General features: G+C 42.2%; 1 protein-coding gene across 4 annotated transcripts in view; it reads left to right on the top strand.

Annotated features, from left to right (window-relative positions):
- The window catches only part of BCL11B (BCL11 transcription factor B), a 92,411-nt gene that overhangs the window by 29,238 nt on the left and 37,945 nt on the right, over positions 1 to 25,228 (top strand). For 2 of the 4 annotated variants that reach the window (XM_086892822.1, XM_086892821.1), the window contains exon 3: positions 13,832 to 14,047. The exons of the other annotated variants lie outside the window; for them this stretch is intronic. In XM_086892822.1, coding sequence (XP_086748948.1) covers positions 13,832 to 14,047 — 216 coding nt within the window. The remainder of the gene's footprint in view (positions 1 to 13,831; positions 14,048 to 25,228) is intronic. 4 annotated transcript variants of the gene reach the window in all.

The raw sequence follows: 25,228 nt of genomic DNA, 5'->3' as shown, positions 1-25,228 counted from the left end.
ATTTCTCAGCATTTGCTTCCTACCTGTTTTTGAGCCTGTGCCCAGAAATAGTAGTTTTGTCAAACGAGTGGATTATGCCAACCAGCAGTTCCCTCTGCCAAGGAAGCTGCTGGATCGCAAAACCCGGTGACTTCTTTCTTAGAGTGACACTGAGATTCCCACTCTTCCTCCCCCCACTTCCCATTAGAATATATAATAAAAGTATAACAATTTGGAGAAAGAGAAAATGTAACCAGATCCTGGCAGTTAAGAGCCCAGATTAAGGAAAGTTGAACTTCTGTTCGAGAAGCCTTTCTTTAAGCTGTTTGTGGAGGTGAAAGTGCTGGAGATACTAATAATAGGAGCCAGACATTTTTCTTTTCCCATTACCATTCCATATCCCATTCCTCCTCACAAATGGGAGTGGGTTTTCTTTCAGAGTTTTTATTTTCTTTTTTTTTTTTTTTCCTTCTCTCTACAGAGAGCTTTACAGCTGGGAAAGAGAGGTAACTAAGCCTTTATTTCACCAAATTTGCTCTGCTGTTGCAGGCAAAGGGTGAACTCTGGTTTTGGTCTGAATTCTGCTCCTGACCCTGCATTCTTGGCCCTATAAACCTCCTGCTTGAGTGAGGGGTTGAGCTTCCTTTGCAAGATGGGGTAAATGCAAATTTGACAAAGCAATGCACAGTGCACGTATATATCTATATCTATCTACCAATATAAAACAAATATGTATAGTGTGGCACATTTGCTGTCATCAGCTGAGTTGTGTCAAGTGGAGGGGAGTGTAGCCCAAAAGATAAATAACTCCATTTTCACAGAATCCTTGGTATTAAGTGCTGCTCTTTGACCCCAGGTGGCAACTTTTTAGCCTGGACCCATTTTCCTCACTGCTGTTATCCCAGATGTCAGTGATCCCAGATGTGACTGTAACATGGATTATGAGCCTGGTGGACTCTCCCTGTTTAGTTTTAAAATTAGAAAAAAGATCCTTTTTCCCATCAGAGCTTTGCATGTATTTACTCTTTGATCACATTGGAAGGGCCTTATCCTGTCTCCAGAGAAGCTTTAGTTCTGCTTTCAGTGGTAACAGGGATCTGGCCCGTGCTGAATATTAGCATTTTAATGGCTGACTTAAAACCCCATTGCTGGTACACTCACAGGGCTCCCGGCAGGAGGAGAGTCCAGCTCTGGGGTTTTGCAAAGCGATGTTGCAGGCTGCAATGTCTGCTGAAAGAGAGGAGTGGGGATGGCCCATTTGTCATAGATTATTAGTATTGTCAATAATAGCATGTCTACAGAAGCCAAATTAATTCCTTCTTCCACTTAGTACTAAGTCCAAGAAATGCCAGATCAGTTTCAGAACAGGGGAAAAAATAAACAGAATCAAAGTTTGTATGTTATGATCCCTCTGAATTTCTGGTGGGAATACTCTGTGATAGAAATGATATTTCCATAGAGGCACTGGCTGCCAGTTTGCTTAATTACATTAAATAGTGGTATAAACCTCTGCAGAACATAAACCTCTGTTACAGCCAGTCATTAGAATATTGAATAAGGAATAATGATACCAGTGCTAACGGGTTACAACAATCTTTATTATATTAGTGATTGAAGTGTTATTTAAAAAATAAGGTTTGTTGTAGTGGTTTAGGTGTGCATGCATATTTTCTCAGATCACCTATTAGGAGACTGAAGACTGGATTTGAATTTATTACAGGCAAATAAAGGGCTTGCTTCGAGGAAGAACTACTAGATCGCTGCTTATGATTTTAGAATTTGATTCCACTTGTCCTTAAGGAAGGTTCATAATGCTTACTATGGAAATACCATCTACATGTAAAAAAATAGGGTTAAAAGGATGACTTTGTTGAAACTAATTACAGGCTGGTTCAGTTTTTTAGTTGGTGACATTTTAGAGATTTTGCTCATAATGCAGGAGGTTACAGAAAGATTTGGTTAGACTGTGATATAAAGCAATAAGCTGTCATTTGAGTATATTGACATTTTCATCAGAAACAAAACAAAAGTCTACTCAGCTTTATTTTACTGTGGTGATAAGTATGAATTTAATATTGCTTCCTCATCCTAACTGTGTATTTTTGAAGGAATTTTCTTGCCTCATCTTGTTTGTACAGTATGTTTTTTTATAATTTTTATTTTATTTTATTTTTCTTAATACACTTTCCTACGTAAGTGAATTCAGTTGCCGTTTCAAGCAGACTTGACTTGGTAATAAAAAAGCCTTTTTGTGTCTTTTATGTTATGGAGAAAGATGCTATTCTGTACAAATAATGAGTAAATTGAGAGTTACGGGGAAATCTAGTCCAGAAAATATATACCTCAGAAAAAAATTCTTTATGTAGACTTTATGTAGAATGGCTCTTGGTTTCTTGTACTTCGCTCTTAGTTTTGTGTCAGGGTGAAAGGATTACAGGGTTCTTATTATAGTGCACTTGTGTTTTACCTCTCCCGGTGCAGGCTTTGGATATCCTGTCTAATTAGTGCTTGTGACTGGCCAAATTCTGTTTGGGTCCAAGTCTTTGGGTAAAACTTCATTGTTCTATTTAGCAGAGGGATTGGGCACAAGTTTCCAGTGTACTTCCTTGTGCAAATGAAATGCTGGTTCACTATTTCCATTTTTTGGCTTACATTATAGTATGAACTAAGTTCCTGGTTGCTGGTTTATTTATCTGTTTGCTTTCATTATTTAAAAGCTAGTTAATTTTCTAGCCTCTTTTCCATTCAGAGAGCATTATTTGCTTAGTTGTGCTGGTGTCCAGTGAATTGAAGACTGAATCTTTAGATCCTTAGTGTTCTTCTCATTTGGTGGATTGTTTTACTATCTCCAGATGATTGCTCTGCTCATTTAATTTGACAGATTCAGTTAGCAGACTTGGGTCTGCTCGTACACACATAGCTGGAGTAGTTTTCCCCTGAGAGATCCAAAACTCAAAGGGAACCCTCATTTAAAAAATCTCTGCTGCTCCCTCCCTCCCCAGTCGCTCTCTCTGATTTGTTTTTTCAAGTTTGCTTGCTGTTAGTGAATTGCTCTTCTAAGCGTGAAAATGCTCCATGCACAAGGAAAAATTTGAAAATCGTAAACGTGCCTGTTAATGTCCCTCCCTTCTCCCACTTATTTTAAAGTTATATTACTTTAAGTCTGGGGTATGCATTTACACTAGGCAGGTAGACGATTTTTCACATTGAAATTCAGCACTTACAAAGTGTCTGCACTTACATTGCTTTTGGCAAGGTGTGAGCCAAAAAACCAGAAGCTGTGATTCTCCCCCAAAGCTAATTGTTTCTGTATATTAAGTTTGTCCATCTGTGCTGTGCAGGGCCATGGCATCACCTGATGGTTCTCCTTTGCTTTTCCAGCAGTGAAGCAGTTAACAGTGCTGCTGCTTAATATATTGCTCTTACAGAGTCTTTTTAGTTTCCAGGACATTTAACTAAATCAGGTGGATGTCATTAGCCGATTTTCACAGATGGGGAGACTGAGGCACAGAGGGGCAGAGTGACTTCATCTGCTTCTTTTTCCCCAAGTTCCCTCCCATTCCAGGAATTGATTTTGCTGCCAAACAGCTGAAGAGCTGCTAAAGCCTCATTTTGCCTAATTCCATCAAGTTGTGTTTTTTTTCTTTTTATCACTATTATTTTTTATTGGGAGAGATAGGGACAAAAATTAAAACTACTAGTAGAAGGCAAACTTCAGAGCGAGGCAGAGTTACTTACCCAAGCAGCAGATCCTGCTGCTCTCTCTTCCAGAGGCCATACTCACCCTGAGGATACATGTTTGCACTGCAGCATCTGCCAGTGTGTGAGTGGTACTCAGCTCTGAGAGGCCAAGGCAGAATATCCACCACTGTTAATGACTCCTACTTATTTGTGGTTCTTCCCTGGCCACTTCAATTCCTTCATTTTAACCTCTTGACCATCCTTTTGTGGTCAAGCCCTCTGATTATTTCCAGTGCCATTTCTTGCTCTAGCTGCATATATATATATTATTTTGCCCTTTGGAAGCAGCTCTTTCCATCCACTGAGTTCCTTTATTAATTTCAGGGCCTGTTAAATTGCTACAAGTGTCTGTTGGGGTAGTTATATGTTTCAATTACATCAGAAATATTTGATGGTAGATAGAAATATTCGTGATATAATCAGGTCTAAAATTTTTAGTACCCACAAGGACCCACCCATTGAAAACTTCCCAGGACTTAATTACAAGAGTTGAGGAAAAAAATTGGGAAAATTGATGAGCTGTTTATTGTCTGCCCTTTATGCCTTTTAGGAAAAAAAAAAAACCAACCCAAAAAACCCCTCCATAAATCAGGGTGATTATAATTATTATTATTTGTTTATTTTTGTTATTATTTATTTATAATAATATATTTATTATTATTTGTTAGTGGTAGCTTCTGGACATTGCAGCTCAGATCAGGCCACCCTTGTGTTAGACACTTGACATTCCCAGAGTGAGAGCTGAGCTTTGCTTGAGAGTGTGTTGGGGCTGAACAGACCAGACAGGTGGTCAGTGGGAAGGGGAAAGCTGAGCTCCAGGAGAGCATATGCCACAGCCTGTGTGGCTCATGCCCTGGGTGTGCACCCCAGCCTTCTTCCCAGCCCAGTGGTCTGCAAGACCACCCTCTCAAGATGAGGAAACTCCCTGGTTTCCTGTGCTATATTTTTAGCACATCTATTGATATGTTGTATTTACTCATGCCTTATGATGTTTTTAGGCCAAATCCTGCCCTGTTTCCCCTTGCTTTTGCACCCAGTTGCTCTCATGGTAAAGGGACGTGGTCCTCCTGGGGCAAAGGCTTGTGTTTGTAGGGTGGGCACAGGGCACAGCACAGGGAGGTGATGAATGCAGCCTTGGGGTAGGCCAGAGTCCTTTGTCTTGTGTGTTTAATTGGGGTGAGCCAAGATGTTTCAGTTTTTCTCTTTTCATGTTCATAGCACAGACAAGGGGTGAGGATCAAGTTTAGATGAGCATCAGGTGGGAGGAGGGTACAGGTGGTCCTGCAGGAGCCCCTGTGGAGACCTGGCTCAGAGGGATGCTGCCATGTGGCACCTGGAGACCCCTGGGGACCACTCACCCTGGCCCCTGAGTGGGGCCAGTGGCAACCCCCGCCCCTGTTTTCTAAAAGAGGGGGTTTGGCACTGCAAAAACAGTCCTGCAGGCATAGTGTGAGCTACTTCTGTGAATTCACATGGTCTCAAGGTAAGTAAAATTCTCCCCAGCCTGCCCTTGGTGTCCAAGCCTCCAAAATGTCATACACAAATATGTGGATGACATAATATGGATTTTTACACAGTGAGAGGAATTGCATGCTCTTTAGATATATTGGGATATTTATTAACCACATGGGGTGTTCCAAACTCAGTTTATTTATCTTTGTAAAGTACTTCCAGATCTTTGCATGGAAGGTACTAGAGAAATGAAAAGATTATTATTATTATTATTGTTATTATTGTTGTTGTTGTTATTATTACAGCATCTAACTACTGACAGGCAACCACAGCTGCATGCTCAATTCAAACCACTTAAATTTAGGGGCTGATTTTTACAATATGGACTCTTAATGTTTTTCTCCATTGACTCCATGTGCAGAAATGTGTGTTCACCTGCCCTGCAGAAGTATCTTTATTCTCCAGAAATATGTAAATGGGGTACTTTTAAAGAAAGGCTGAAAATATGGAATAAATATTCACAGTTCACAGTATTCACATTTATTTGCTAGAATTTAATGGCCATTTAAGAAGGGCTTCAAAGCAGCCAACTGTAGGAGCTGGTAGTTGCTCCTCTGTCATTAAAAAAGAAAATGCGCTGATTAAAACAAAGCCAAGGAATCTTGTAGACAAAGGAGAACATTTTCGGTGTTCAGGGGTCTGACACGAGCTACAAACAGCCCAGGAAATGGAGATCTGAGTTTCACAGTCAAGCATTTTAATCTGTACGGTTGTGCACAGCCACTGCCGCGTGTGAGTTATGTAATATCACACTTCACCCGCCCACACGCACCCAGAGACAACAGACATCTTCGAAAGGTCTTGGCATTATTCAGAGGAAAGACTCCCAGCAATACCCTGGCATGGTGTTTAACCTTATCTTTACTTACATTTAGGCTTTTTTTTTTTTTTTTTCTCTCCTTTCCTTTTTTTCCCCCTGTTATTTTCTGTGGTACATCAAAAGTGAAATATTTTTGTATTTCCAAAAATGGAGCAGATACAGAGGGAAAAATCCCATTAGCTACATAATGTGTTTTCATGACAGCTTTGAAGGTTCTGATCGTGGCCATTTTTTGCATTTTGTAGCATTGTCCACATGCTGTTACTGTTATTATTTTTATTGTAAGTATAGTTGAAATTTTTAATTCTGAAGTCACAGTTAATTATTAAATGGTACCTAGCCTATGCTTTCTTTAGATTTTTAAATAAGAAATAATTAACCAGAGTTTTTAAAGGTCTGCAGAAAAGGCAAACAGGCCTCTGAAACCCCAGGATCTAATACCAAAAAGGTGAGTTGGTTTTCCAGTGCCCTGAGAGTTTGAAGATACCCTTACTCTGGCTTTTGAGTAACAGAAAGAGCTCAACCACATTTCATTCTGGTATAATGTAGCCCTGAAGTTAACTGTTTTTCAAAGAAAGACAGAAAAAAATTAGCTGGCTGCTAATTAGATGTATTTTAACTGCAAAGTCATTTTAGCAGCTAATATTGTTACTATGTGCTTCAGTGTGAATCCTTAGTGAAGCTATTAAACTGTGAGAGCCTGAACTTATCAGACATTTTCTAATGTGACTGAATTTTTGTATCCTTGTTCAGAAATCTGTGGGGAGTGGAGGACCTTTCTGGCTCAGACATGGAAAACACATTTTTTACCAACTGATTACCAGGGTGGGCAGCTGAGACCTCCTTGCATCCTCCTTTTCCGGTTTTTTTCTTGCTTTCTTTTCCCTGGCAATAGTATTTCTTCTTCCTGTTGCACTCCCTCCTCTCCCGGACAGCAGTCAAGCCCTGCAGTGTGCCCTTTATCCAAGGAAAGGGATTTAACAGCAGGGACTGGTCCTGGTGATTTCAGGATACTTTTGACTCCTGCCTGTTGTATACAACAAGTTGGCGATTCTCAGTAGCCAGGAGGCTCTCAGCGTCAGGCAGGGTCCTGCTTTTGAAAAGCAATAGCCCACAGCAGACGGTGGACTTAGCCATCATTTTCCTATCGGTTTCTCACCCAGGATTCTTACTTTGTAATTGCTGGGTTGTGTTTCTCAGGGTTTGGATATTTCCACCCTTCTTATTGCATCGGTTGATTTTCTTCTCCTTTGCACTCTAAAACAAAGTGACTGATACAATATCCAAACTGATGAAAAAGAAGGTGATTTTCCCCCCTTTATTTGCTCAGATTTGAATTAGGTTATCTGCCTATCTTGTTTATGAAATTTTGTGCTGTCTTTTCTGCACAGACTGTGACTCCCAAATCTTCCACAGCTCCATTTCCATATTCCTGCGTGCTTGTTCTTTGTTAATCACTTGGCAAGCGCTTATTTGAATATTAAAAATTTCTTTAATCATCAAAGGCAGGAGCACAGCTTCATGAATATTCATATTTTTTCCCTCCTCAGACTGGATTCTAGTTCATTACCCTGCAGTAAAGCCAAACAGTCATCAATCGCGCTCATTACAGCCGCTGGCGTTTTGATTGGCTGCCTGCTGCTGGTAGCCCGCGTCCCCCATCCTCCCGCTCTCCTCCATGAGCTGTCGTGTACCTGCCAACAACAACAACAAAAAAATATATATCAACAATGCAAGAATAAAATTTCTCCGCTTGAAAAACAACTTTGCAAACTTGTCAAGCAGTCCTCATCACTTTTTTTTTTCCTTTTTTTTTTTTTTTTCTGGTTTTACACCAAAAATTAAAAAAAAAATTAGAAGGGAGAAACTTGAGCTTTAGAAATGAATATTTGTCAAGAGAGTTGACGTAAGTTTCATTTGCATAATGACTTTGTACTTCTGCATTAATAAAATTTGCATATGAAGCCATGTTAATTACTCCTGATCATGCTTTTTGCATTCATGCATAGTAATTTTCTCCGACTTGTGAGAATTAATGTCTTGGCATGGGGGGAGGAAGGGGGGGAGTTGGGGTGCTGTCAAATTTCTGTGCCAGTGCCCCTCACTCACACTCTTTCTCCTCCTTGCTCACCACGTCGCCGTTCTTGATCTATGACTCATTTATGCATTATCATTTGAAATTCTTGGGAGAAAGAAATGTATCAATTCAAAGGGAATCCTTGTCTGCCAAAATGAAAAAATCCCTGAGCAAAATACAACAAGAAATCTCTTCCCTGCTCTCCTTCTTCTCTTCCTGGTGCAACTTTTGCATTTTCAGCTTGAGCAAAGTTTTTGTCTAAGCATCACAGTCAGTGTGGGGAAACTGCTCCTGAACCGCCATGCGTGTGCTGGGGAGAGAGGTGAGGGCTGGTGTGCAGGTGCGTCTGGCTGAGTGCTGGACTCTGGGTGTGAGTGTGTACAGTTGTGTGTCTGCCCACACCAGGGAGTCATTCTGCCCTTCCTGGGGGATGCTGTGTGTATCTACCCCTCGCAGGGTGTGCAGGCATTGCTCTGCTGGTCGCTCTTGGAAGTGTTTGTGCTTGTGTGTGTTTGGAATTGTGTCTCTGTTTGTGTATGTGTGTGTGCTTGTGTGTATTTCCCAATGCTGTAGGTGTCTGCAAAAAGAGACATGGCAGAGAGACAATACTATCAGGTGGGAACAGTCCACAGGAGAGGGTGTGATACACAGAAGACACTTGTTTTAGAAAAAGCTTGGAAAAAAATCTGTTGGAGAGATTAGTGGATAGATTTGTCTATCATTTTTGGAAACCTGCTGCAATGGTTCATGTAAAACCCCTCTCAAAACATCTGCAGTATTTTCCCTGAACATGACGGGCACAGGGCAGGGATGATGCTTCAGCCCGCACTCCAAATTTGTCGCCGTACACTGTTTGAACAGATGTTTTTCTTTTTATTGAAAGAGAGTTTTTTAATAATGGAGCCGAGCTTTATTCTCTAACCAGCTATTGATAGGATTTTCTATCCCCAGACAGGCACAGAGAAACACGTAGAAGAACTTGGTTTGTGCCCTGTTAATCAGCTCACACGTCTGCCTGTGCACCTGCCTGTCTGCCTGTACACAGTTACACACCCAGGCACCCACCCAGCCAAGCACACAACCCCCAGGACACACCAGATACGTGTGGCTGCACTTATATGTGACATGAGTTGCAAAGCCAGGTCACTTAATTCAGGATTGCTTCTCCCTGGTCTAAGCCATCATGAGGTGGGATGTTTTGGATGCTGCTTTGGCTCCTTCTTTGTATTTTGCTCAGGGACTTTCCTGCAGATGTGCCAGAGGAGCATGGTGTTTTACATACACCACATCATATGGCCAGTCATGCCTAGGCTTGGAGAGGGGCAACAAAAGGATGCAATTTATGCCTTGATTGTGGCTTTTGTCAGGTTCATCTAGGCTTTTCCATTTTCCATCTGGGGTCATGTCAAATTTACCTTATTTTCTTCTTTGGAAATTTAAAAATAGCAGAGAGAAAAAAAAGAATTACTTTTAGTGGTACGTTGCAGTCAACATCACCTGTGAGCTACTACCATGCACAGGTTCTGAGGATATGCTGAGCCTGTTTAAAGCATGAGCACAAAATCTTCCTTTATCATCAACAATACATATGTATTTATTATATGGTGGCAGTCCCTGTGCATGTTTTACACTCATGTTATGTGCAAAACTCCTTTGCATCCGTGCAGAATGAATGCAGAATATATAATTGAGATCTGCAGTGCAGGTGAGTGATTTCCCAGTGCTGACCCAAGAGGAAAATCGAGCACCACACATCGTGTCAGGGATGTCTGAGCAACACAATGCTGCATGTGTGTGCCTGCTCTCCCCATCCAGATGGGATATTTGCCTCTAAGATTGCACTGCAGTTCTTGCGGTTTGCTTTCCCTTTAGTGCTGATTGTGGCTGTGCCCTTTGTGGCAGTCAGGGGCTCGCAGGTGTGTTTTCTCTTTGAAATCTCTATGCAATGTGATGTGGTCGATTGGATGTAGAATTCCAGAGATCAGCTCTACTCCCTTGCCTGTTGCTGTGTGGGCTGAGCAAAAATCTCAGCACCACCTTAAGATTCTATCTGTCTATCTATCTATCTATCTATCTATCTATCTATCTATCTATCTATCTATCTATCCCATCTGTCTCTCTGTCTCTCTTTATATCTTTGTTTATTTTGTGTTTGTCTGTCACCTCTAACAGTTAAGTTGAAGATCCTTCATCTTCATTTTCAGCTTTAAATAGACCATTATGGGATAATAATCACACATAGGATCCCACAGAGAGGAGCTAGATGAAATGGGAATATGTTCCTAGCAAATGCAGTCTGAGTGTTTTTGAACACAAGTGTTATTTTTCCTATAGCTATGAAGAGGTATCATATACCTAATGGTGGAGCCCTCCTTTTCTCCCTGCCTTTTCTTGAGGCCATTGGATATGATTTCCATCTTTGTGATTTTCCACTTGATCTGATTCTGTAGGACTGTCCTGATTAGTAAAAAAGAAGTAAACCTTGAAGTGTCAGTAAAGAGGAGGAATCACTTGATTTAACTTTGCTTGTAGGGGCAGACTTAAGTCTCCTGGTCTGGCAACTGCACAATATTTGTCTCTTAGTGCTGGATTTGGGAATGCTGGTGGTAATCCCTGATCATCTGCCAGAGTCCCTCTTGGTCCACTCTTCTTCTCTCTACCAATCCTTTCTTTAGTGATACTAGGAAAGCAATTTTTAGATTTCCTCAAATTTACATCAAATCACAGAATCATAGAATGATTTGTGTTGGAACAGATGCCCCTGCTATGGTAAGGGACACCTTGAAGACCCATCCAACCTGGTCTTGAGCACAGTTCTCTGGACAACTTCTTTCAGTCTCTCACCACCCTCACAGTAAAGGATTTCTTTCTAAAAGAAAGTCTACACCTACCTTGGTCAGTTTAATTCCATTGTCCCTTGTCCTATCATCACACGTCCTGTAAAAAGTCCCTTACTGTCTCCTTTGTCATCCCCCTTCAGGTACTAGAAGGCTGCTATAAGGTATCCCCAAAGCCTCTCTTCTCCAGGATGAGGACAAAAAAAAAGAACTTCTGAATGACAGTTTCAGTTCCATCCACTGGCTGGCATCTGGTTCATACAGTGCTTCTGGTAAAATTGTTAGGTACCCTTTTAAAACAGATTGCTGTTTTGTCCCCAGTAGCACTGTTGGGAGGCTCTTAGAGGATGGCTTTGACCAGATGGTGACAAACCTCCTATTTGAGACCTTTATTCCCTTTCCATACTAGAGATGTGCTGAGTAAGATCTGGGAGGGCCTTCCTTGATGAGAGTTTTTTGCGTCTCTCACACCTCAGGGCTGTGCACAGTGCATTAAATTCATTGCCAATGGACGTGTGGGACACACCAGGGCTTGAGAGGAGGCCGTTACTCTCAGGGCAGTGTTGTGTGCCAGGGCCCATGGACCTCCACATTGAAGCCCTATGCAGTGGAGTCAGATGATGCATTTGGTGGGCTTCATATAGCTTCTCTGTGTGATAATCTCCGTCAAAACCCATAGTAAGGCATCATGATACATAGAGGGCCAAGTGACTGCAAGACCTGTGTCCTTAGTCATGGTGAGACTACAGACACATCTCAGTGTAACTTGAGATGTAGCTGCCCTGTGCTTCTACTCTAAATCCCCATGTCAAGCTCACAGATTTCCAAGCAAGGACAGGCACCCAGGCAGCTCAACACAGCCTAGCAGTTTTTATTATATTAGGAATATAAGATACAATTGTTAAGTCATTGGAGGGAATGTGTATTATTCTTTCCTTATTCCATGAAAAAAGCAAACGTTACTCATATTTGTTACAGTTGGAGTAGAGTAGTGCCTACACACACAGAATCCGTGTCCAGCATCAGTTTTCACGTGCACATTGCCAGAAATGCAATGTAGGTATGATCTGGATAGCAGATACCTGCTTGTATAGTACTTCCAGAGAGATCAAAGAGTTACAAAAGTCAAACAACAGAGCCCCCAAAATAAAAAAAAGGTCCTTCCCTGTCCCACAAGCCACAGAGATGGCTTCTATTTAAAACCAGTCCTCACAAAACAGCACAAATTTTATCCTCAATGCTTGAAGCTCAAGTATTTACACAGGGAATTTAGACTCTTCACTTGTGGTTTTGGCAAAAGCTTCACACAAATGTTTTGCACTGGTGGTCTCTTAGCCATTTAAGATAAACGCCAAAATCAAATGCAGTCCTTGCAGACTGGAGTGCTGGATCCTGTGCCAAGGATGAAGTATCTCCATTTGCCTCACATGTGTAGCTGTCAGATCAACATGCAGGCCTGGTTTCCAAATAGGGACTCTCAAGGTGGAGAGACTCCCTTGAAAAATGTTGCATGTTTAGGGTCAGAAGGAGCATGAATAAACATTATTCCTTGCTGCCACAGTGTAGGTTCCTTTAGGAAATGTTTTTTCTAGGGTTGGAGGGAACACAGATAAATATTTCTGCTTGCTGCCATGATGTTTGCATCCATCTGCAAGGTGCACACGCATGCACAGCCAGAGATGCCACCATTTAGAAGGAAAGTATTTGAGAGAAGGTGCCCCACAATTAGCACACGTATTTCCTGATCTAAAAACAGGGGGAAACTGTGGTTTCTGATCTACCACTGTGCGGTAGCTGTTGGCAAATGCCAACTTTTTAATGGCAGCTACTCCACCACATATATTCATTTTGAAACTGGCCTTGATTAGTAGCTACCCTTTAGTTAATAACTAAGTGGCAGGAATCATTTGAAATGGAGGGGTTGGGATTCCCAATGGATGGAAAGTGGTGCCGTTCACTCAGCTTCCCATTACATTCTGCTAATTTGTGCCAGTCAAAAACGTGACTCCTACATGATTCTGTATGTGTGTGTGTGTGTGTCTGTATTTGTGCAGGTGTATGTTGGTATTTAAGACTTGTATCTTAGTTTTTCAAAGCCACAGAGTTCAGTTTGGACTAGTGCCAGGAGGAGCAAGCGTTTCCAGTGGAGCAGGAGAAAACTCTTAAATGCAGCTTTTAAATGGCAGGTGATTCCTAGAGGGGTTAAAAATAAATAATAAGGTTGGAGGTTACAATATCATCTTTTAGCTACCAGGAAAAAGGTTGTTCCCTTCCTCGCAGGCTCAGTAGGGAATCAGCCTGCATAATCGGGGCATGCAAAATGCACAACTGGCTGCAGCTCAAGCGGGAAGGCAGCGCATGGCCGCCAAGGCTTCCTTCTGGGAGCTCGGCTCCTGGCACCTCACTGAAGCCATTTGAGCTCTAAGTCACCGCACTTTGTCCGGGCTGGTGTGTGGAGCCCACTTCAGCAGTGGCTCGGCAGAAAGCCTGCCCAGTTTTTTGTCGGCTCAGTGCATTAACACAGCCATAAAACAATTATCCCCCTTTTGATTTGGTCCCTGAGCAAGCGCTGGTGGCGACATCCGCCGCCTCTGGCTCTGCTCAGTGCCAGGGCTGGCCATCCCCCACCCTCACCCCGCTCCATGCCCACACAGGCCCTCAGCCTGGGTTTGCAGGTCCTCCAGGTCTCTTCTTATTCTTCCCCCAACCAGCGTGAGCCCACCAGCCTCAGCCGGACCCAGAGAGGGGTTCAGACCAAGCGTGTTGTGCGTTAGGCAGCCAGGCCCCACTTCGCTTGTTTGATGCCTCCTCTGTCCCTTCAAACTTAGATCCGACTGACAGTTTTTTCTATTGTTTTTTCTCCAGGGCCGTCCAGGCCTGCAAACCTGCCGGGGGCTCCCATAGCTGCCTCCTCCCACCCTCACACATCCGTGATCACGTCACCTCTCCGCGCACTGGCCTCCCTCCCGCCCTGCCTTAGCCTGCCCTGCTGTGGTGCACGTGCAGTCTCAGTTGGCGGGACTCAGACTGAGATTCAGACTGAGACGTCAGGCACATTTGGATGTCATTGTCAGTTGTCAGGTAATAGAAATACTTTTTTTTTTGTTGCTATCCTAAGGTCAGTAGTGCTGCCAAGTGATGTCGTCTTTGCTGTGGGAGAGCTGCCTTTGCTGGGTCGCATGGGGAAGGCAGAGAAAATGCCCTAACCCTCCTTCCTCCCCCACTTCCCTTCCTGCTTCCCTCTCCACCCTGGAAGAGGATGGGGAGTGGGAAAGGGCATGCGACTCCCTCCATTTCCTCATCCCTCCCCTCCTGCCTGCCCACCCTCAGTTGTCACCTGCGGCCACTGCTGGGCCGTTTGTGCCATGTTGTGAACAAATGTCTGAGACTCCTTGCAGAATGTGATACCCCAGTATCAAGATTTCATCTCTCTAGGCTGTTTATTTTAAGCTTAATTGGATAACATTTAACATCTGAGGTATTTTTATTTCCTTCTTTTTTGCCCTTCCTCCTCAATCATTCATATTAAAGGCTCTCCTCCGCATCCATGTGCACGCAGGATGTATGTGCTCCATGCTGTTTTCTCCCTTGCTTTGAGAAAATGCTCCTTGGTAACTCACCATGCATCCCTGGCCTCTTACCCCATCAGTTTTTCTTTTCCTTTATTCCTTTTGGATGCCTGACTTTTATCACCACGAGGAGGGGAAAGTGATGTGAAAATGAAGGCACACCAAGCTAGCCAAAGAGAACACAGACATATTGTCACCAGACCCCATCATTTCAGACCCAGTGATCTCTTTGAAATCAGTGGGTGTTTCTGAGCATGGCTCAGTTGCAAGGCTTGGTCTGTGCTGAACTGTGGGCTGGTGAGGTGAAAATGGGGAGAGTTTAAAAGAAAATACAGATGCGGCAAAATCCACAAATGTTTATGGACTCGACTCCTCTGTGGTGGGCCAAACCCCACAGCTCTCATTCATGGTAATGTGCATGTAGTTTAATAAGGAGCTCCCTAAATGATGCTGGATAAGTGAAGTGTGAGGACCAAAGGATTCAGAGAGACAGCAGTGACTGTCAGGAGTAAAGCCTTTGGGAAGTGGTTCCTCATTTCCCCCCTGAAGCTGGCAAAACTTTGTTGTGCTTGCTTTTTCCTTCCACAAGCACTGGTACCACTTGGCTACAGTATGCTGTGTCTCACGAGAATGTTCCTGTACATCTCTCGTTGATGTGATAAGGTGAGATATAAAGTTTTGAAAGGAATTTAAATTTGTATCTTGGAAACCCTGGGTCTTGAAAGATAAAATATTCTCATGAGGAGGCTAAGAGCGCTCTGCAGGGTGCTGTGTAGATCCTGGGTGAAGCTCAGGGTGCACAGAGAAGGCTCCTGTGCTGCCTGGAAGATGCTCAGCCTGCACCCATCCGCTTGCACTGGTGCACAGGCTCTGGGCTTGTAACAATGTGCTGTGTGGTCAGATGCCATCAGTAAATCCGGGGTCTGGTTAAATTTTCTATCCAAGCTGCTGCATGCTGTGTGGCAGGGGATGCTGTTTTAATCAAATTCTGCTTCATCAGCCTCGGCAGACTGACCAACTGGCCACCACAGACGGATGTCGAGACAGGCTCTTAAAAATGGTGAGCGTTGGATCAGAAAGTCAGAAAGCTTCTCTGCCTTCTCTTCTCCCAGCAACCAGTAAACCAAACTGGAACTGGTCTCATGTTTTGCTGTCCTCTGTCTTCGCTGGTGCAGTATGCACGTGCATGCCTTTGGGAGGCACATAATTTTACCACTGAACTGGATACCCTGGTTCCCTCTTGCTTCTGATGCCAGCAGCTAGTGGGAATGGAAGCAAGTGCACCTAAAAATAGAAAAGGAAGGAAGGAATAACTCATTAAAGAATGTGGGGAAGGTGAGGCTTTTGTACTTTGCGTACTTGGAGTTCTCACTTTGGAGTTCTGTGCTGTGAGTTTTTGGAATTGTCTGTTTGCTGGGAGAGCGATGCCAGCTCTGTGGAGAGGGAGACCTGTTATCATGGCTTCCTGTAATTACTGCTGCAGTCTGCGACACTTAGAGAATGGGTTTTATCAAAGTGCATGCTACATGTTTATGACAGTAGTTGGTCAAGGTCTGCTTGAAAGAAACATTTTCTTCCCTTGAAAAAGATGATTTCTACTTAACCCTTTCTTAGCTCCCATAGTATTCACTGTACACAAGCCTAGGCATGGCTTAAACCCACAGCAAGGGTTATGAGATCTTTCTGTTGCCCAAAATGTTTTGTGGAAATGATAGAAAAGTGAGTTCTTTCTGTTGATTAATAATCTAGTGACAATCCCTGCATTGTGCCCTCTTTTTTAATATAGACATTTACAACAGTCACTTGCTCCAGCTTTAGAGATCAACTTGTCTCTCTGACTTGATTAGCCTTTTATTCTGTCAGCCCTGTTCTTGCTTCTGAGGAATTGGCTACCTCTTTGAACAAAAGCCATCAGCAGTTCCCGCCTCCCCTCATCCTTCATCATTTCTTACCTTTCCTGTTTTTCAGCATTTATTTAATTCAGGACCTGGAGATTTTCCATGCAGTTCTCAAGCAGACTGAGACTCTGATGGCTTGAAGTTGCAGGTACTCCAAAAGCTTTGCTGGGCACTCAGAAACCGGGCCCTCAAGAGTCCCTCACAGCTGTCTGTGCTGGAGAATCCAAATGTCTGTCTGCTGGTGGGATTTGGGGTACACATGTGTGAAAACTGCATTTGGAAATCTCCGACCTCGATAAGAATGATTGTGTGGGATGCCGAGTAGTGTTCAGTCATGCACAGAGGAAGTCGTGCTGCCTCATCCAGAGCTGTTAGCGATCTTTAGAAAATGTGCTGCTGATAGTTTCAATCACAGCAAATGGTGCTGGGAGGTCTGCTTGGATGTCCACTGTGCTGCTCAGCCGGTGCTGATCGTGGTCCTCTCTGTCTTTGTTCAGTTCTTTGTGTTCAAGGCACCCCAGGATGAGGAATTTGCAAGTAAAAGTCCATGTTTTTTCATGTGACTTAAAAAAAAATTCTCTACCACTGGTTCAGTCTCTCTCAGTGTATTTATTTATTTATATATTTTGCCCCAGAAGCTTTTGTCAGTTGAATTGGGTTCTCCCATTCAAATGTTTTTAGTGCCTATTTAATTAGAAGTTGGAATAGAGTGATGAAATTCACAGGGTTGTGTAGCTTGGATCTAAAATATAAATGGGCAAAGCATTCATTTTGCTTTACCCTTTGCCAGATTAGGGTGCTTTTTTTGAGCATGCTTTTTATTTCATTTCAATGAATTGCAACTGCTCAGAGTAACTGTAAAACACACACAGTTTTTTTTTTTTGCATAACAGAGACATGCAAATGATTGTTGAGAGACATAATTATGTAAAGAAAAGTATATGCCTGTGTGCATGCACACATATACTGCAATGCTTTTTGTGGGGCTATTTTTTCACAATACATCTTCATAAGGCTCTTTTTATGATGCTGATTTATTAATATTGTACATTAAGGCTTAAATTGTCAAAGCTGCCTAAGAGATTTGGATGCCCATTTCCCATTAAAGTTAACGAGAAATGAGCATTGAAAATCTCAGTGCAGAAGTGCATGGCACTTTACAGTGTGTTCTCCAAAGAAAAAAAGTCTCTGCCTTGAAGATACTATGGTGCAAAAGCCTCAGGAAGAGGATTGTAATCAGCATAAGACAAAGGGGATCGTAATGGCACAGGGAATAATTTATCCCCTGTGCTTACATTCAGATATATACCTAGTCCAAATTTTTTGGACCTGGGCCTACAAATGAGGGTTTTATATAGCCCTGTAAAGATAATTAAATCTGTCCAATACACATATATTCATCTAACAGTGAAACTGCTTCCTTCCCACATGTAGGCTGATGGAAGGAGGTGGAAAGCAATTATGATACTTAGTTGCTTGTATAAAAACAGCAAGTGGGCATGGACAGCAGTGATTAATGGACAGGGCTGTGAAATTTAAGGTCTAAAATAGAGGAAGGCATGGGGCCGTATCTCGGAAGAGAGGAACAAGCTCCTGCTAATTCAAGGAATCAGCTGTGTTAGTCATTAGGACATTCTGAAAATCACAGTCATCTTGTAAAGCTAATATCAATTTACTTGGCTACTGAAATTCTACTTACTGCTTCATTTAACTAGTCTGGTGTTTTCTTGGCAGAGGTTAAGGTGACAGTAAAGATAAAAGCAGTCACTGTAACTAAATCATAGGTTTTAAAAGAATACTTTTTCCTCCATCTATTATATCACCGTATTCATTTTATGTTGGTTTTATAACTGGAGTCAGCCAATGAAAAGAGCTAGATTAGACCACCCTGCTGTAAAAAGCTTGATGCAATTAATACAGTCTGTCTAGAAAGAAGTATTATTTCAAAAACTTTTATGTTAATGATATGGTATGCACTCAGCACATTTCTTACTTGAACAAGAAGCAAGCTTTTGTTCACTCCAGACTGGGTTTTATTAACACAGGAGGATCAATGGAAAACAAAACAGTAATCAGAGCGGAGAATGCAAACTCATCCAGCACAAACCTTCTAACTCATCGGGTCCCAGGACAATGGCTGATATTTTACTCCTCATTTTCTGCTGAGTGGAGTCTCAAAAAAAAAAAAAAAAATCAAAAAAGGTGCAAAAAAATTGATTTCTCTTCAGCCCTGGGTGCTTTATTTGAGAGGAGAAAGAGGAATTTGGTATAAGTGTCAGAGGACAGACAAAAGTCTGTAGTGTCCCTGAGAGTCTTTGTAAATGTATCTTTTCATTTTGCTGCATAAAGAAGAGGTTTGTATAAAATACTGGCTAACATTCAGGAAAGATGTCCCTATGAGTCATGGTACACGTATTTATTTATTTTAGTGAAATATTTAATGCATGCTATAGTAGAATTGACTTTGTGGACAGTACTTACAGAGTGCAGGGATGTGTGAAAGATGTATACACTAAAAAGAGTAATGCATCAGTCTGAGTGCACGCATCCATCTTTACACCTATCTATCAATCTCTGTGTTCATTCATCTATCCAAGTATTAAAATCATATGTGACCTGCTGTCTATGCAGCTCCCTGTCTCACTAGATATTAAAATCAGATCCAAACTCAAAATAGGTGGATCTAACACAGACTGTTTTTTTGACTGAATGGTGTGTTTGTCAAGAGGCAGCGAAGAGACCTTAAAATTGCAAGGAGGTGACTAAAATGAGAGTGCTGCATGGGGCAGGGTCGCTGGCAATGTGAGCATGGCTGTGGCTTTGTTCTAGACAGATGGCTGATCACTATAACTTTGTAAGTCCTAATTATGTCAAGTTAAGAACCAGCAGGAGCAATAGTGATATTTAAAGGTGCTTTAAAGCGGATGCTTGCCATTTCCAGACATCCCGGGAAAGAAGAAAAACCCTTAATTGCGATATTAATGGGTGGAACTGAATCTGGTAGTCTTGGGACGAAAAGGTTCAAGGCAGCATTGCCTGCAGTAAGGACAATGGTTCCAACGTTGAGAGAGTTAACTCAATCGCATACCACTACACTGAGCCCGAGAGTCTGAACTCTTCAAACGCTCCAAATGGAGAGCTAAATCAAAGAATCCTGTTTCAAATCCATCCAAGATGTTGCTGTTTTTCTCCTCTGACAGGAGAAGCATTTGGAAGTGCAGTTTCTTTCTTTTTTTATAGCTGTCTTAAAAAGGAGTTTGGATGTTTAGCACAGCTGGTGCTCATTACATTATGCACTATCAATAAAATAGCATGTGTAATTAATTTTTAATGCAGTGCTGTATGCAGCGCTTTAAAGCAGTTACTGTATGGGGAGAGCTGACACCGGTCACTGACATCAGAAATATTGAAATAGAGGGCTAGATTTTGCATTTTTAAAGGGTGTATGTGCGTGTGGGGGAAGGGTAATTCCCAGCTAGCAATTCTCTGGCCACAATCAAATTTAAAAATATAGGAACAAGATGGATGAAGGGGATTTTATAATTTGCTTATTGGAATGAATGAATGAATTTTTGTCCTTTTGGAGTTTGCTGAGTGATGGCTGAATTAGGAGAGGTGACTTCAGAGTATAGGTAAGGACCAGGGGAGCACACAGCAACAGATCCATATTTGTTAAAGCACAAACAGGCTTTGGTGGTATCAGGTGGGAGATGAGGCAAAAAGGGAACTTACGGGGATGCAAGGGAAGGACATTTCTGTTCTATCTCATTTAACAGTTTTGTTTTTTTCATTGCAGGGCCTCTTTCTTGTGCCTTGTTGTCTCTTGTTGCTCCCAATAGTAATAGCCCCATTTTAAAACCCTTGATTCATTAAACATTTGGGAGCACTGCTAGTCTGGAAGGGAAAGAATAGCTTGATTACAAAGAGGCATCACTGATGACACGGTTTGTGCTGCTCTGACAGAAGACACAGACAAATTGGGGTCTTCTTTTTGCATGGCAGTACTTTCTACAAGACACCAGCGTAAGTGAAGATTACTTTAATTAGGCACAGTAGGAAAGGTTTGGGCACCACCACAACTCTCAGCAGCCACTGTGTCTAGAACCACCTTGGCTGACTGAAGGAGGAGCAGACCTCTTTTTGAAGTTGTAGCATGGTGTGTGTCCATGCTCAGCAAAGGGATGGGAATGGCTTTCATGTTCCTGCAGTGGAGTAACAGCCAGGGATGGTTTGCAGAATGGGACCAGCCTCTTCCCTGCTGCTGCTGTTTTCCCATCCATTTTCAGAGAGTTGAATGCCTCTTGGTGAACACTTCCTAAAAGAGAAGAAATCAACTGCAGGAAGAGAAGGAAGGAAGCAATCACCTAAAAAGCGACAAAATTAGGGGTAGTGCTTGTCAGGTGCCTTGCCTTTTGGTTGGGCAATGCACCAGCTTCCTAAAAGCTGATTTATTTTTTTTTTTTATTCACGTGCACAAGGCATAAATGTTTGTAATTATTCTTTCTTTCTCTCAGCAAATTGCCATTCATTTGTACATAACATATGCTAAACAGTTCACTTGTACAGCCTCACCTGGCGTATTCAGGATGGAGTTTCCTCCTGCCCCTTCAGCAGTAGCTTTTTCTCATCACTTTTCTTCTCGCTTTCTGTCAGAATTGTGCGGATGTGTTTGTGTGTCTGAGCCAGGAAGTGAATTGGCCTGTTCAATTTGTGAGAACAGAGATAAATCTCTCATGCACAAATATAATGCTCAGTGTCAAAGGAAGTAGGGCAAGCTATGGTGTATGGCGTAGGTAGCTGTGATGAGAACTGCTCTTTAGTTCACAAGCCAGAGTGGGAAAGTTGGAGGGAACAATGAGATGCTGTACATTTCGTAGTGAAATCACTTAATTTTATTTTATTTATTTTAGAAGAATTGTTTCATTTATTCCTGGGGTGGCTCAGGTTTAGGCCAGAGAACTGCAAAAAAATTACCATGTGTCCCACCAAGGCTAATTCAGAGGACCTCTGCTTTTTTGTTTTCTGTATGCTTCATAAAAATAGATGAAAGGAAGGGTTCTATGCTCAGATGGGATGCTTTATGCTCAGAATGGGATTTGAGTCAAAGAAGCCATGCTGATGCACCTTGTGTGTGCCCCACTGGGTTCCTGTGTTCCGCATGTCGGTCCTTCTTTCCACTGAGCAGTAAACAGCTGAGCAACTGTTAGCAACATACCTTTTTATGCTGATTGCCTTCTTTTGGAGAGGCTTTTTCTAAGCATTTTTGCAGTACATACAGAAATCTGGTAGCCCAGTATATGTTACATGCCTTTTGTAACTTTATTTTCCTCTTGTTTTTGTCTTTAATCAAGCCGTTTCTCTGGGCCCCCATTCCAGCTGATGTAACTCGCCATAGCACAGGCTGGGTAAGCCAGGTTCAATGAGACACTACAACACACACTTGGAAGGAAGCAGGCAAAAATCCCACATAGCATAGGCTTGCATTTTTTATGAATTCAGCTGTATGAGTCAGAGGTCCTGGGACTTCAGGAATGAGGTTAATGCAGGCACTAAGCAAGGAGATGGGGAGACAGTCACTGCAATTGTGCTGTGAAATGGTGCTTTCTAAATTACTGTCTTTGCTATTAACATAAAGGGCCTCTGGTTAGAGAAGAGCTGGTTTGCACAACATACCTGCAGCTTTAATTCTTGTTTAAACGACACCTGGCTATTTTAAGCCAACTGTAAATGTATTATTTTCAGTACATCCCCTTGGTAATGTGAGAAGAGTATCCCATCCTTCCTGTGTGTCAGACTGTCTCTTTACATGTCCTGTATTGACCTAGATTACTTCATGTGAGACACGGATCTAAACCTGATCCTTACCTCTCTTCCACGGCTGCGTGACAAACGTGGAGCTCCCAGGGTGTGCTGTGCCATGCCAACAGTCCACTGAGAGATGGGTTAGGGGCTGCCTAGGGATGCTTGGCTGAGCATCTTCCTGTGAGGTGTTTCTGACTTCAGTGCTGTTATACTGTTCTGCCAGCTGTGAACATGATCTGTGGAATTCCAGGATGTACAAGATTTAAGCAAGAGTCAAAATGTTGGTGGGGAATACATATAATTTAAAACTGTCCATGGTGATGAGAGTAAAACCCAAAAATTCATGGAATCTCGTAAGACCTCAGTATAGCACCAGTGCCTCCTGCCTGCAGGGGAATTATTTTTTTCAGTTTGCATCTTCTAACAGAGTTTTGGGTTATTTTTCATCCCTTCTGGTTGAATAGGGAGACAGGAAGTTAATTTATTGTGGCACAGACAGGCTTATAATATAAAGTATGTCCAAAAATTAGATCTGAGTGTTTATGGATTGATTAATCCAAATCCTTCATAAAAATGTATGAACTGTTGATTAAAACTAGGAACAGGACCGTTGTGGACATACAGTGAGTACAAGACTAGTGAGTAACTTTACCTTCCTGTAAAACCTAATTCAAAAAACATCAGTCTTTCTCTATTTTTGTTTTCTTTTCAAATGGAACTAATTCCTCCACTGTAAATTTGAGGTAGAATCTTAAAAGCGCCACAGTCTATTGAAGCCAAACACTTCATTATCATTATCAATAGATACATAGAATAGTTGTAAAACAATCCTGTGAGATTGGTGTAAACTCCTTCCCAATTTCCTTCACACTTTCCCTGCCCATTTTCCATGAAGAGTGCTGTGAAAGCTGCATCCATGCTGCCCCTGCCTCTATCACCACTGTCACTATTCATTAGTGCAGTTGAGCACACTCATAAATGTCTGAGCTCTTCCCATATTTAGAGCTGTCTACCCAGCAAATCTTCCCTTCTGCTCTTCCTTTTTGAGAAAAAACCCAACGGTCAGAGCTTGAGGTGGGAACTTGAGATATAATTTTAACTCAGTGACCTGGTATCATCCAGACCTGTAAGGGAGAGCAAGGGTGTGGGAGACAGTACCATTACTGCTTAAATAATTTGCTCCTTGCCCTTCCTGTCTAAGTTTGTCAGGCTGTGTCTTGTGATTTTAAACTGAGATTTCTTAAATTTGTATTCTCCTTAATAGGTAAAGATAAGCGAAAGCTGTTTTTCACTTTCTCCTCAGTCTTTCTTCACAGATGTCTTTGCTCTCTGGGACTGGCTGGCACTGCTGGGGAGGTATTTCCCAGGGGATTTCATTGCCCCAGGCTTAGATTTCTCCATCTACACAGCAGCATGGAGCTGTATTGCATATAGCTCCCTCCCAGCAAGTCTCAGTGAGTCACCATCCTGCTTGCTGGCTGTCTGATGGGAACAGGATTCTCTGTCCCAGGCCACCCTGTCCATGAAGCTTCTGCCCATCTGCATCTTTCCCTTCCCCTGCTCTGCCCTGGACATTCATATTTATTTTTTTATTTTATATATGACATTTCAATTTTTCCATCAGGTCGGTCCTTCATTCATTGCTGTCACTACCAGTGGTCCCTGAAGTCGTAATTACTCCACTTTTTTCCTAAAACACAAGTCTAAAGTGAAATTGTTCTTTTTAGTGTGGGTTTTTTTTTTTTAACTTCACATTTTTTAAAATGGAAATGACTGCTGAAAATAAACACAGTTTTCAACGTACAGACTTACTGAGCCAGCATGAATTTCCTTAATAAGCTGGGGTATGTGTGTGTGTGCCTGCACGTGTGTGTTTTTCCCCCCTTAAACCTTGGAATAAGAGTGCTGTCTCTTTAAATCCTAACTCAAACTTTACTGGCGATTTTACAGAGCCTGGTTTCATTTATAGTGGAGCCAGACTTGCTGTGTGAGAGCCGTCCGCATGCTGGAATTAGTCTTAAGCTCGCTTCTGTGGCGTTGCCAAATTCCATGTTTGTGTTTTATTTAGAATTCTTTTCACGGCCAGTCGAATCTGTTCAGGCACACATAGGCAGTGTTGCGCCCCATGGAGAAAATAAGCAAGTTTGCGTTTTCTTTGGCATTGGCCATGGCCACAAAAGACTGCGGTCTAAAGAAACATTTTTTAAAAGCTATTTTAACCCATAACAGATGTATAAAGTAGGCACACACATGCCAGCTTCCTTAGTTTTAATTAAAAAATAATTATGGCTTTAATGGGATGCTAGTGACAAATTTGGATGAATGGTGGGTGACATTATCTCAAGGCTTGCTTCAACTTATAAATTAGTGCATTTCTCTTGGCCAGTGGTACAGATGAAATTAAATGAAGGAACAGATTAATATTTCTTAAAGTTACATTGAACCAAATGAAAAATCCAGTCAAATAAAAAAACATGGTCCCTTCCTCCCTCTCTTCCTCAGATCTCCATTTGCATGAGATCACAGAGCACAGAGGAAAGTTATTCTCTCTGTCTGATAATTGATCTGGCCAACGATAAACTGGACTTAGGTTTTCAAGGTGCCCGTCCCTTTTGTAATTTTGCATTGGTAGCCACATTGCCAAATTACTGTGATTAATATCAGCAGGTGCTTCCATTTATAACCACATCTAACCACCTAACACAGTACCTTCGAGCCAGGAAATCTTAAATATAAACCCAAGCCTACATGTTTCATGTTGCGATGTTCTCTTTCCATACCTTGGCTAACTGGTGGTGATGCTGGCTGTGATTTCTCACATCTTTAGGCTATTTCCAATTTGGGGCTTTTAAGGCTCACCAGAACTGGGCTAGATGCACAGGCTCGCACAGGTAGCAACAGCTCATATTTATGAAGAAGTAAACAAAGGAGTAATAAACACGTAATGAGCTAACCCCAGATGGTATCTCTGCTGTTATTAGTCAGGTGTATGT

The sequence above is a fragment of the Cyanistes caeruleus genome, chromosome 6, assembly GCF_971803275.1.
Source record: "Cyanistes caeruleus chromosome 6, bCyaCae1.hap1.1, whole genome shotgun sequence".
In the NCBI taxonomy this organism is placed as follows: Eukaryota; Metazoa; Chordata; class Aves; order Passeriformes; family Paridae; genus Cyanistes; species Cyanistes caeruleus.
The sequence above is the reverse complement of the archived record's forward strand: the minus strand, read 5'-3'. Positions and strand labels throughout refer to the sequence as shown.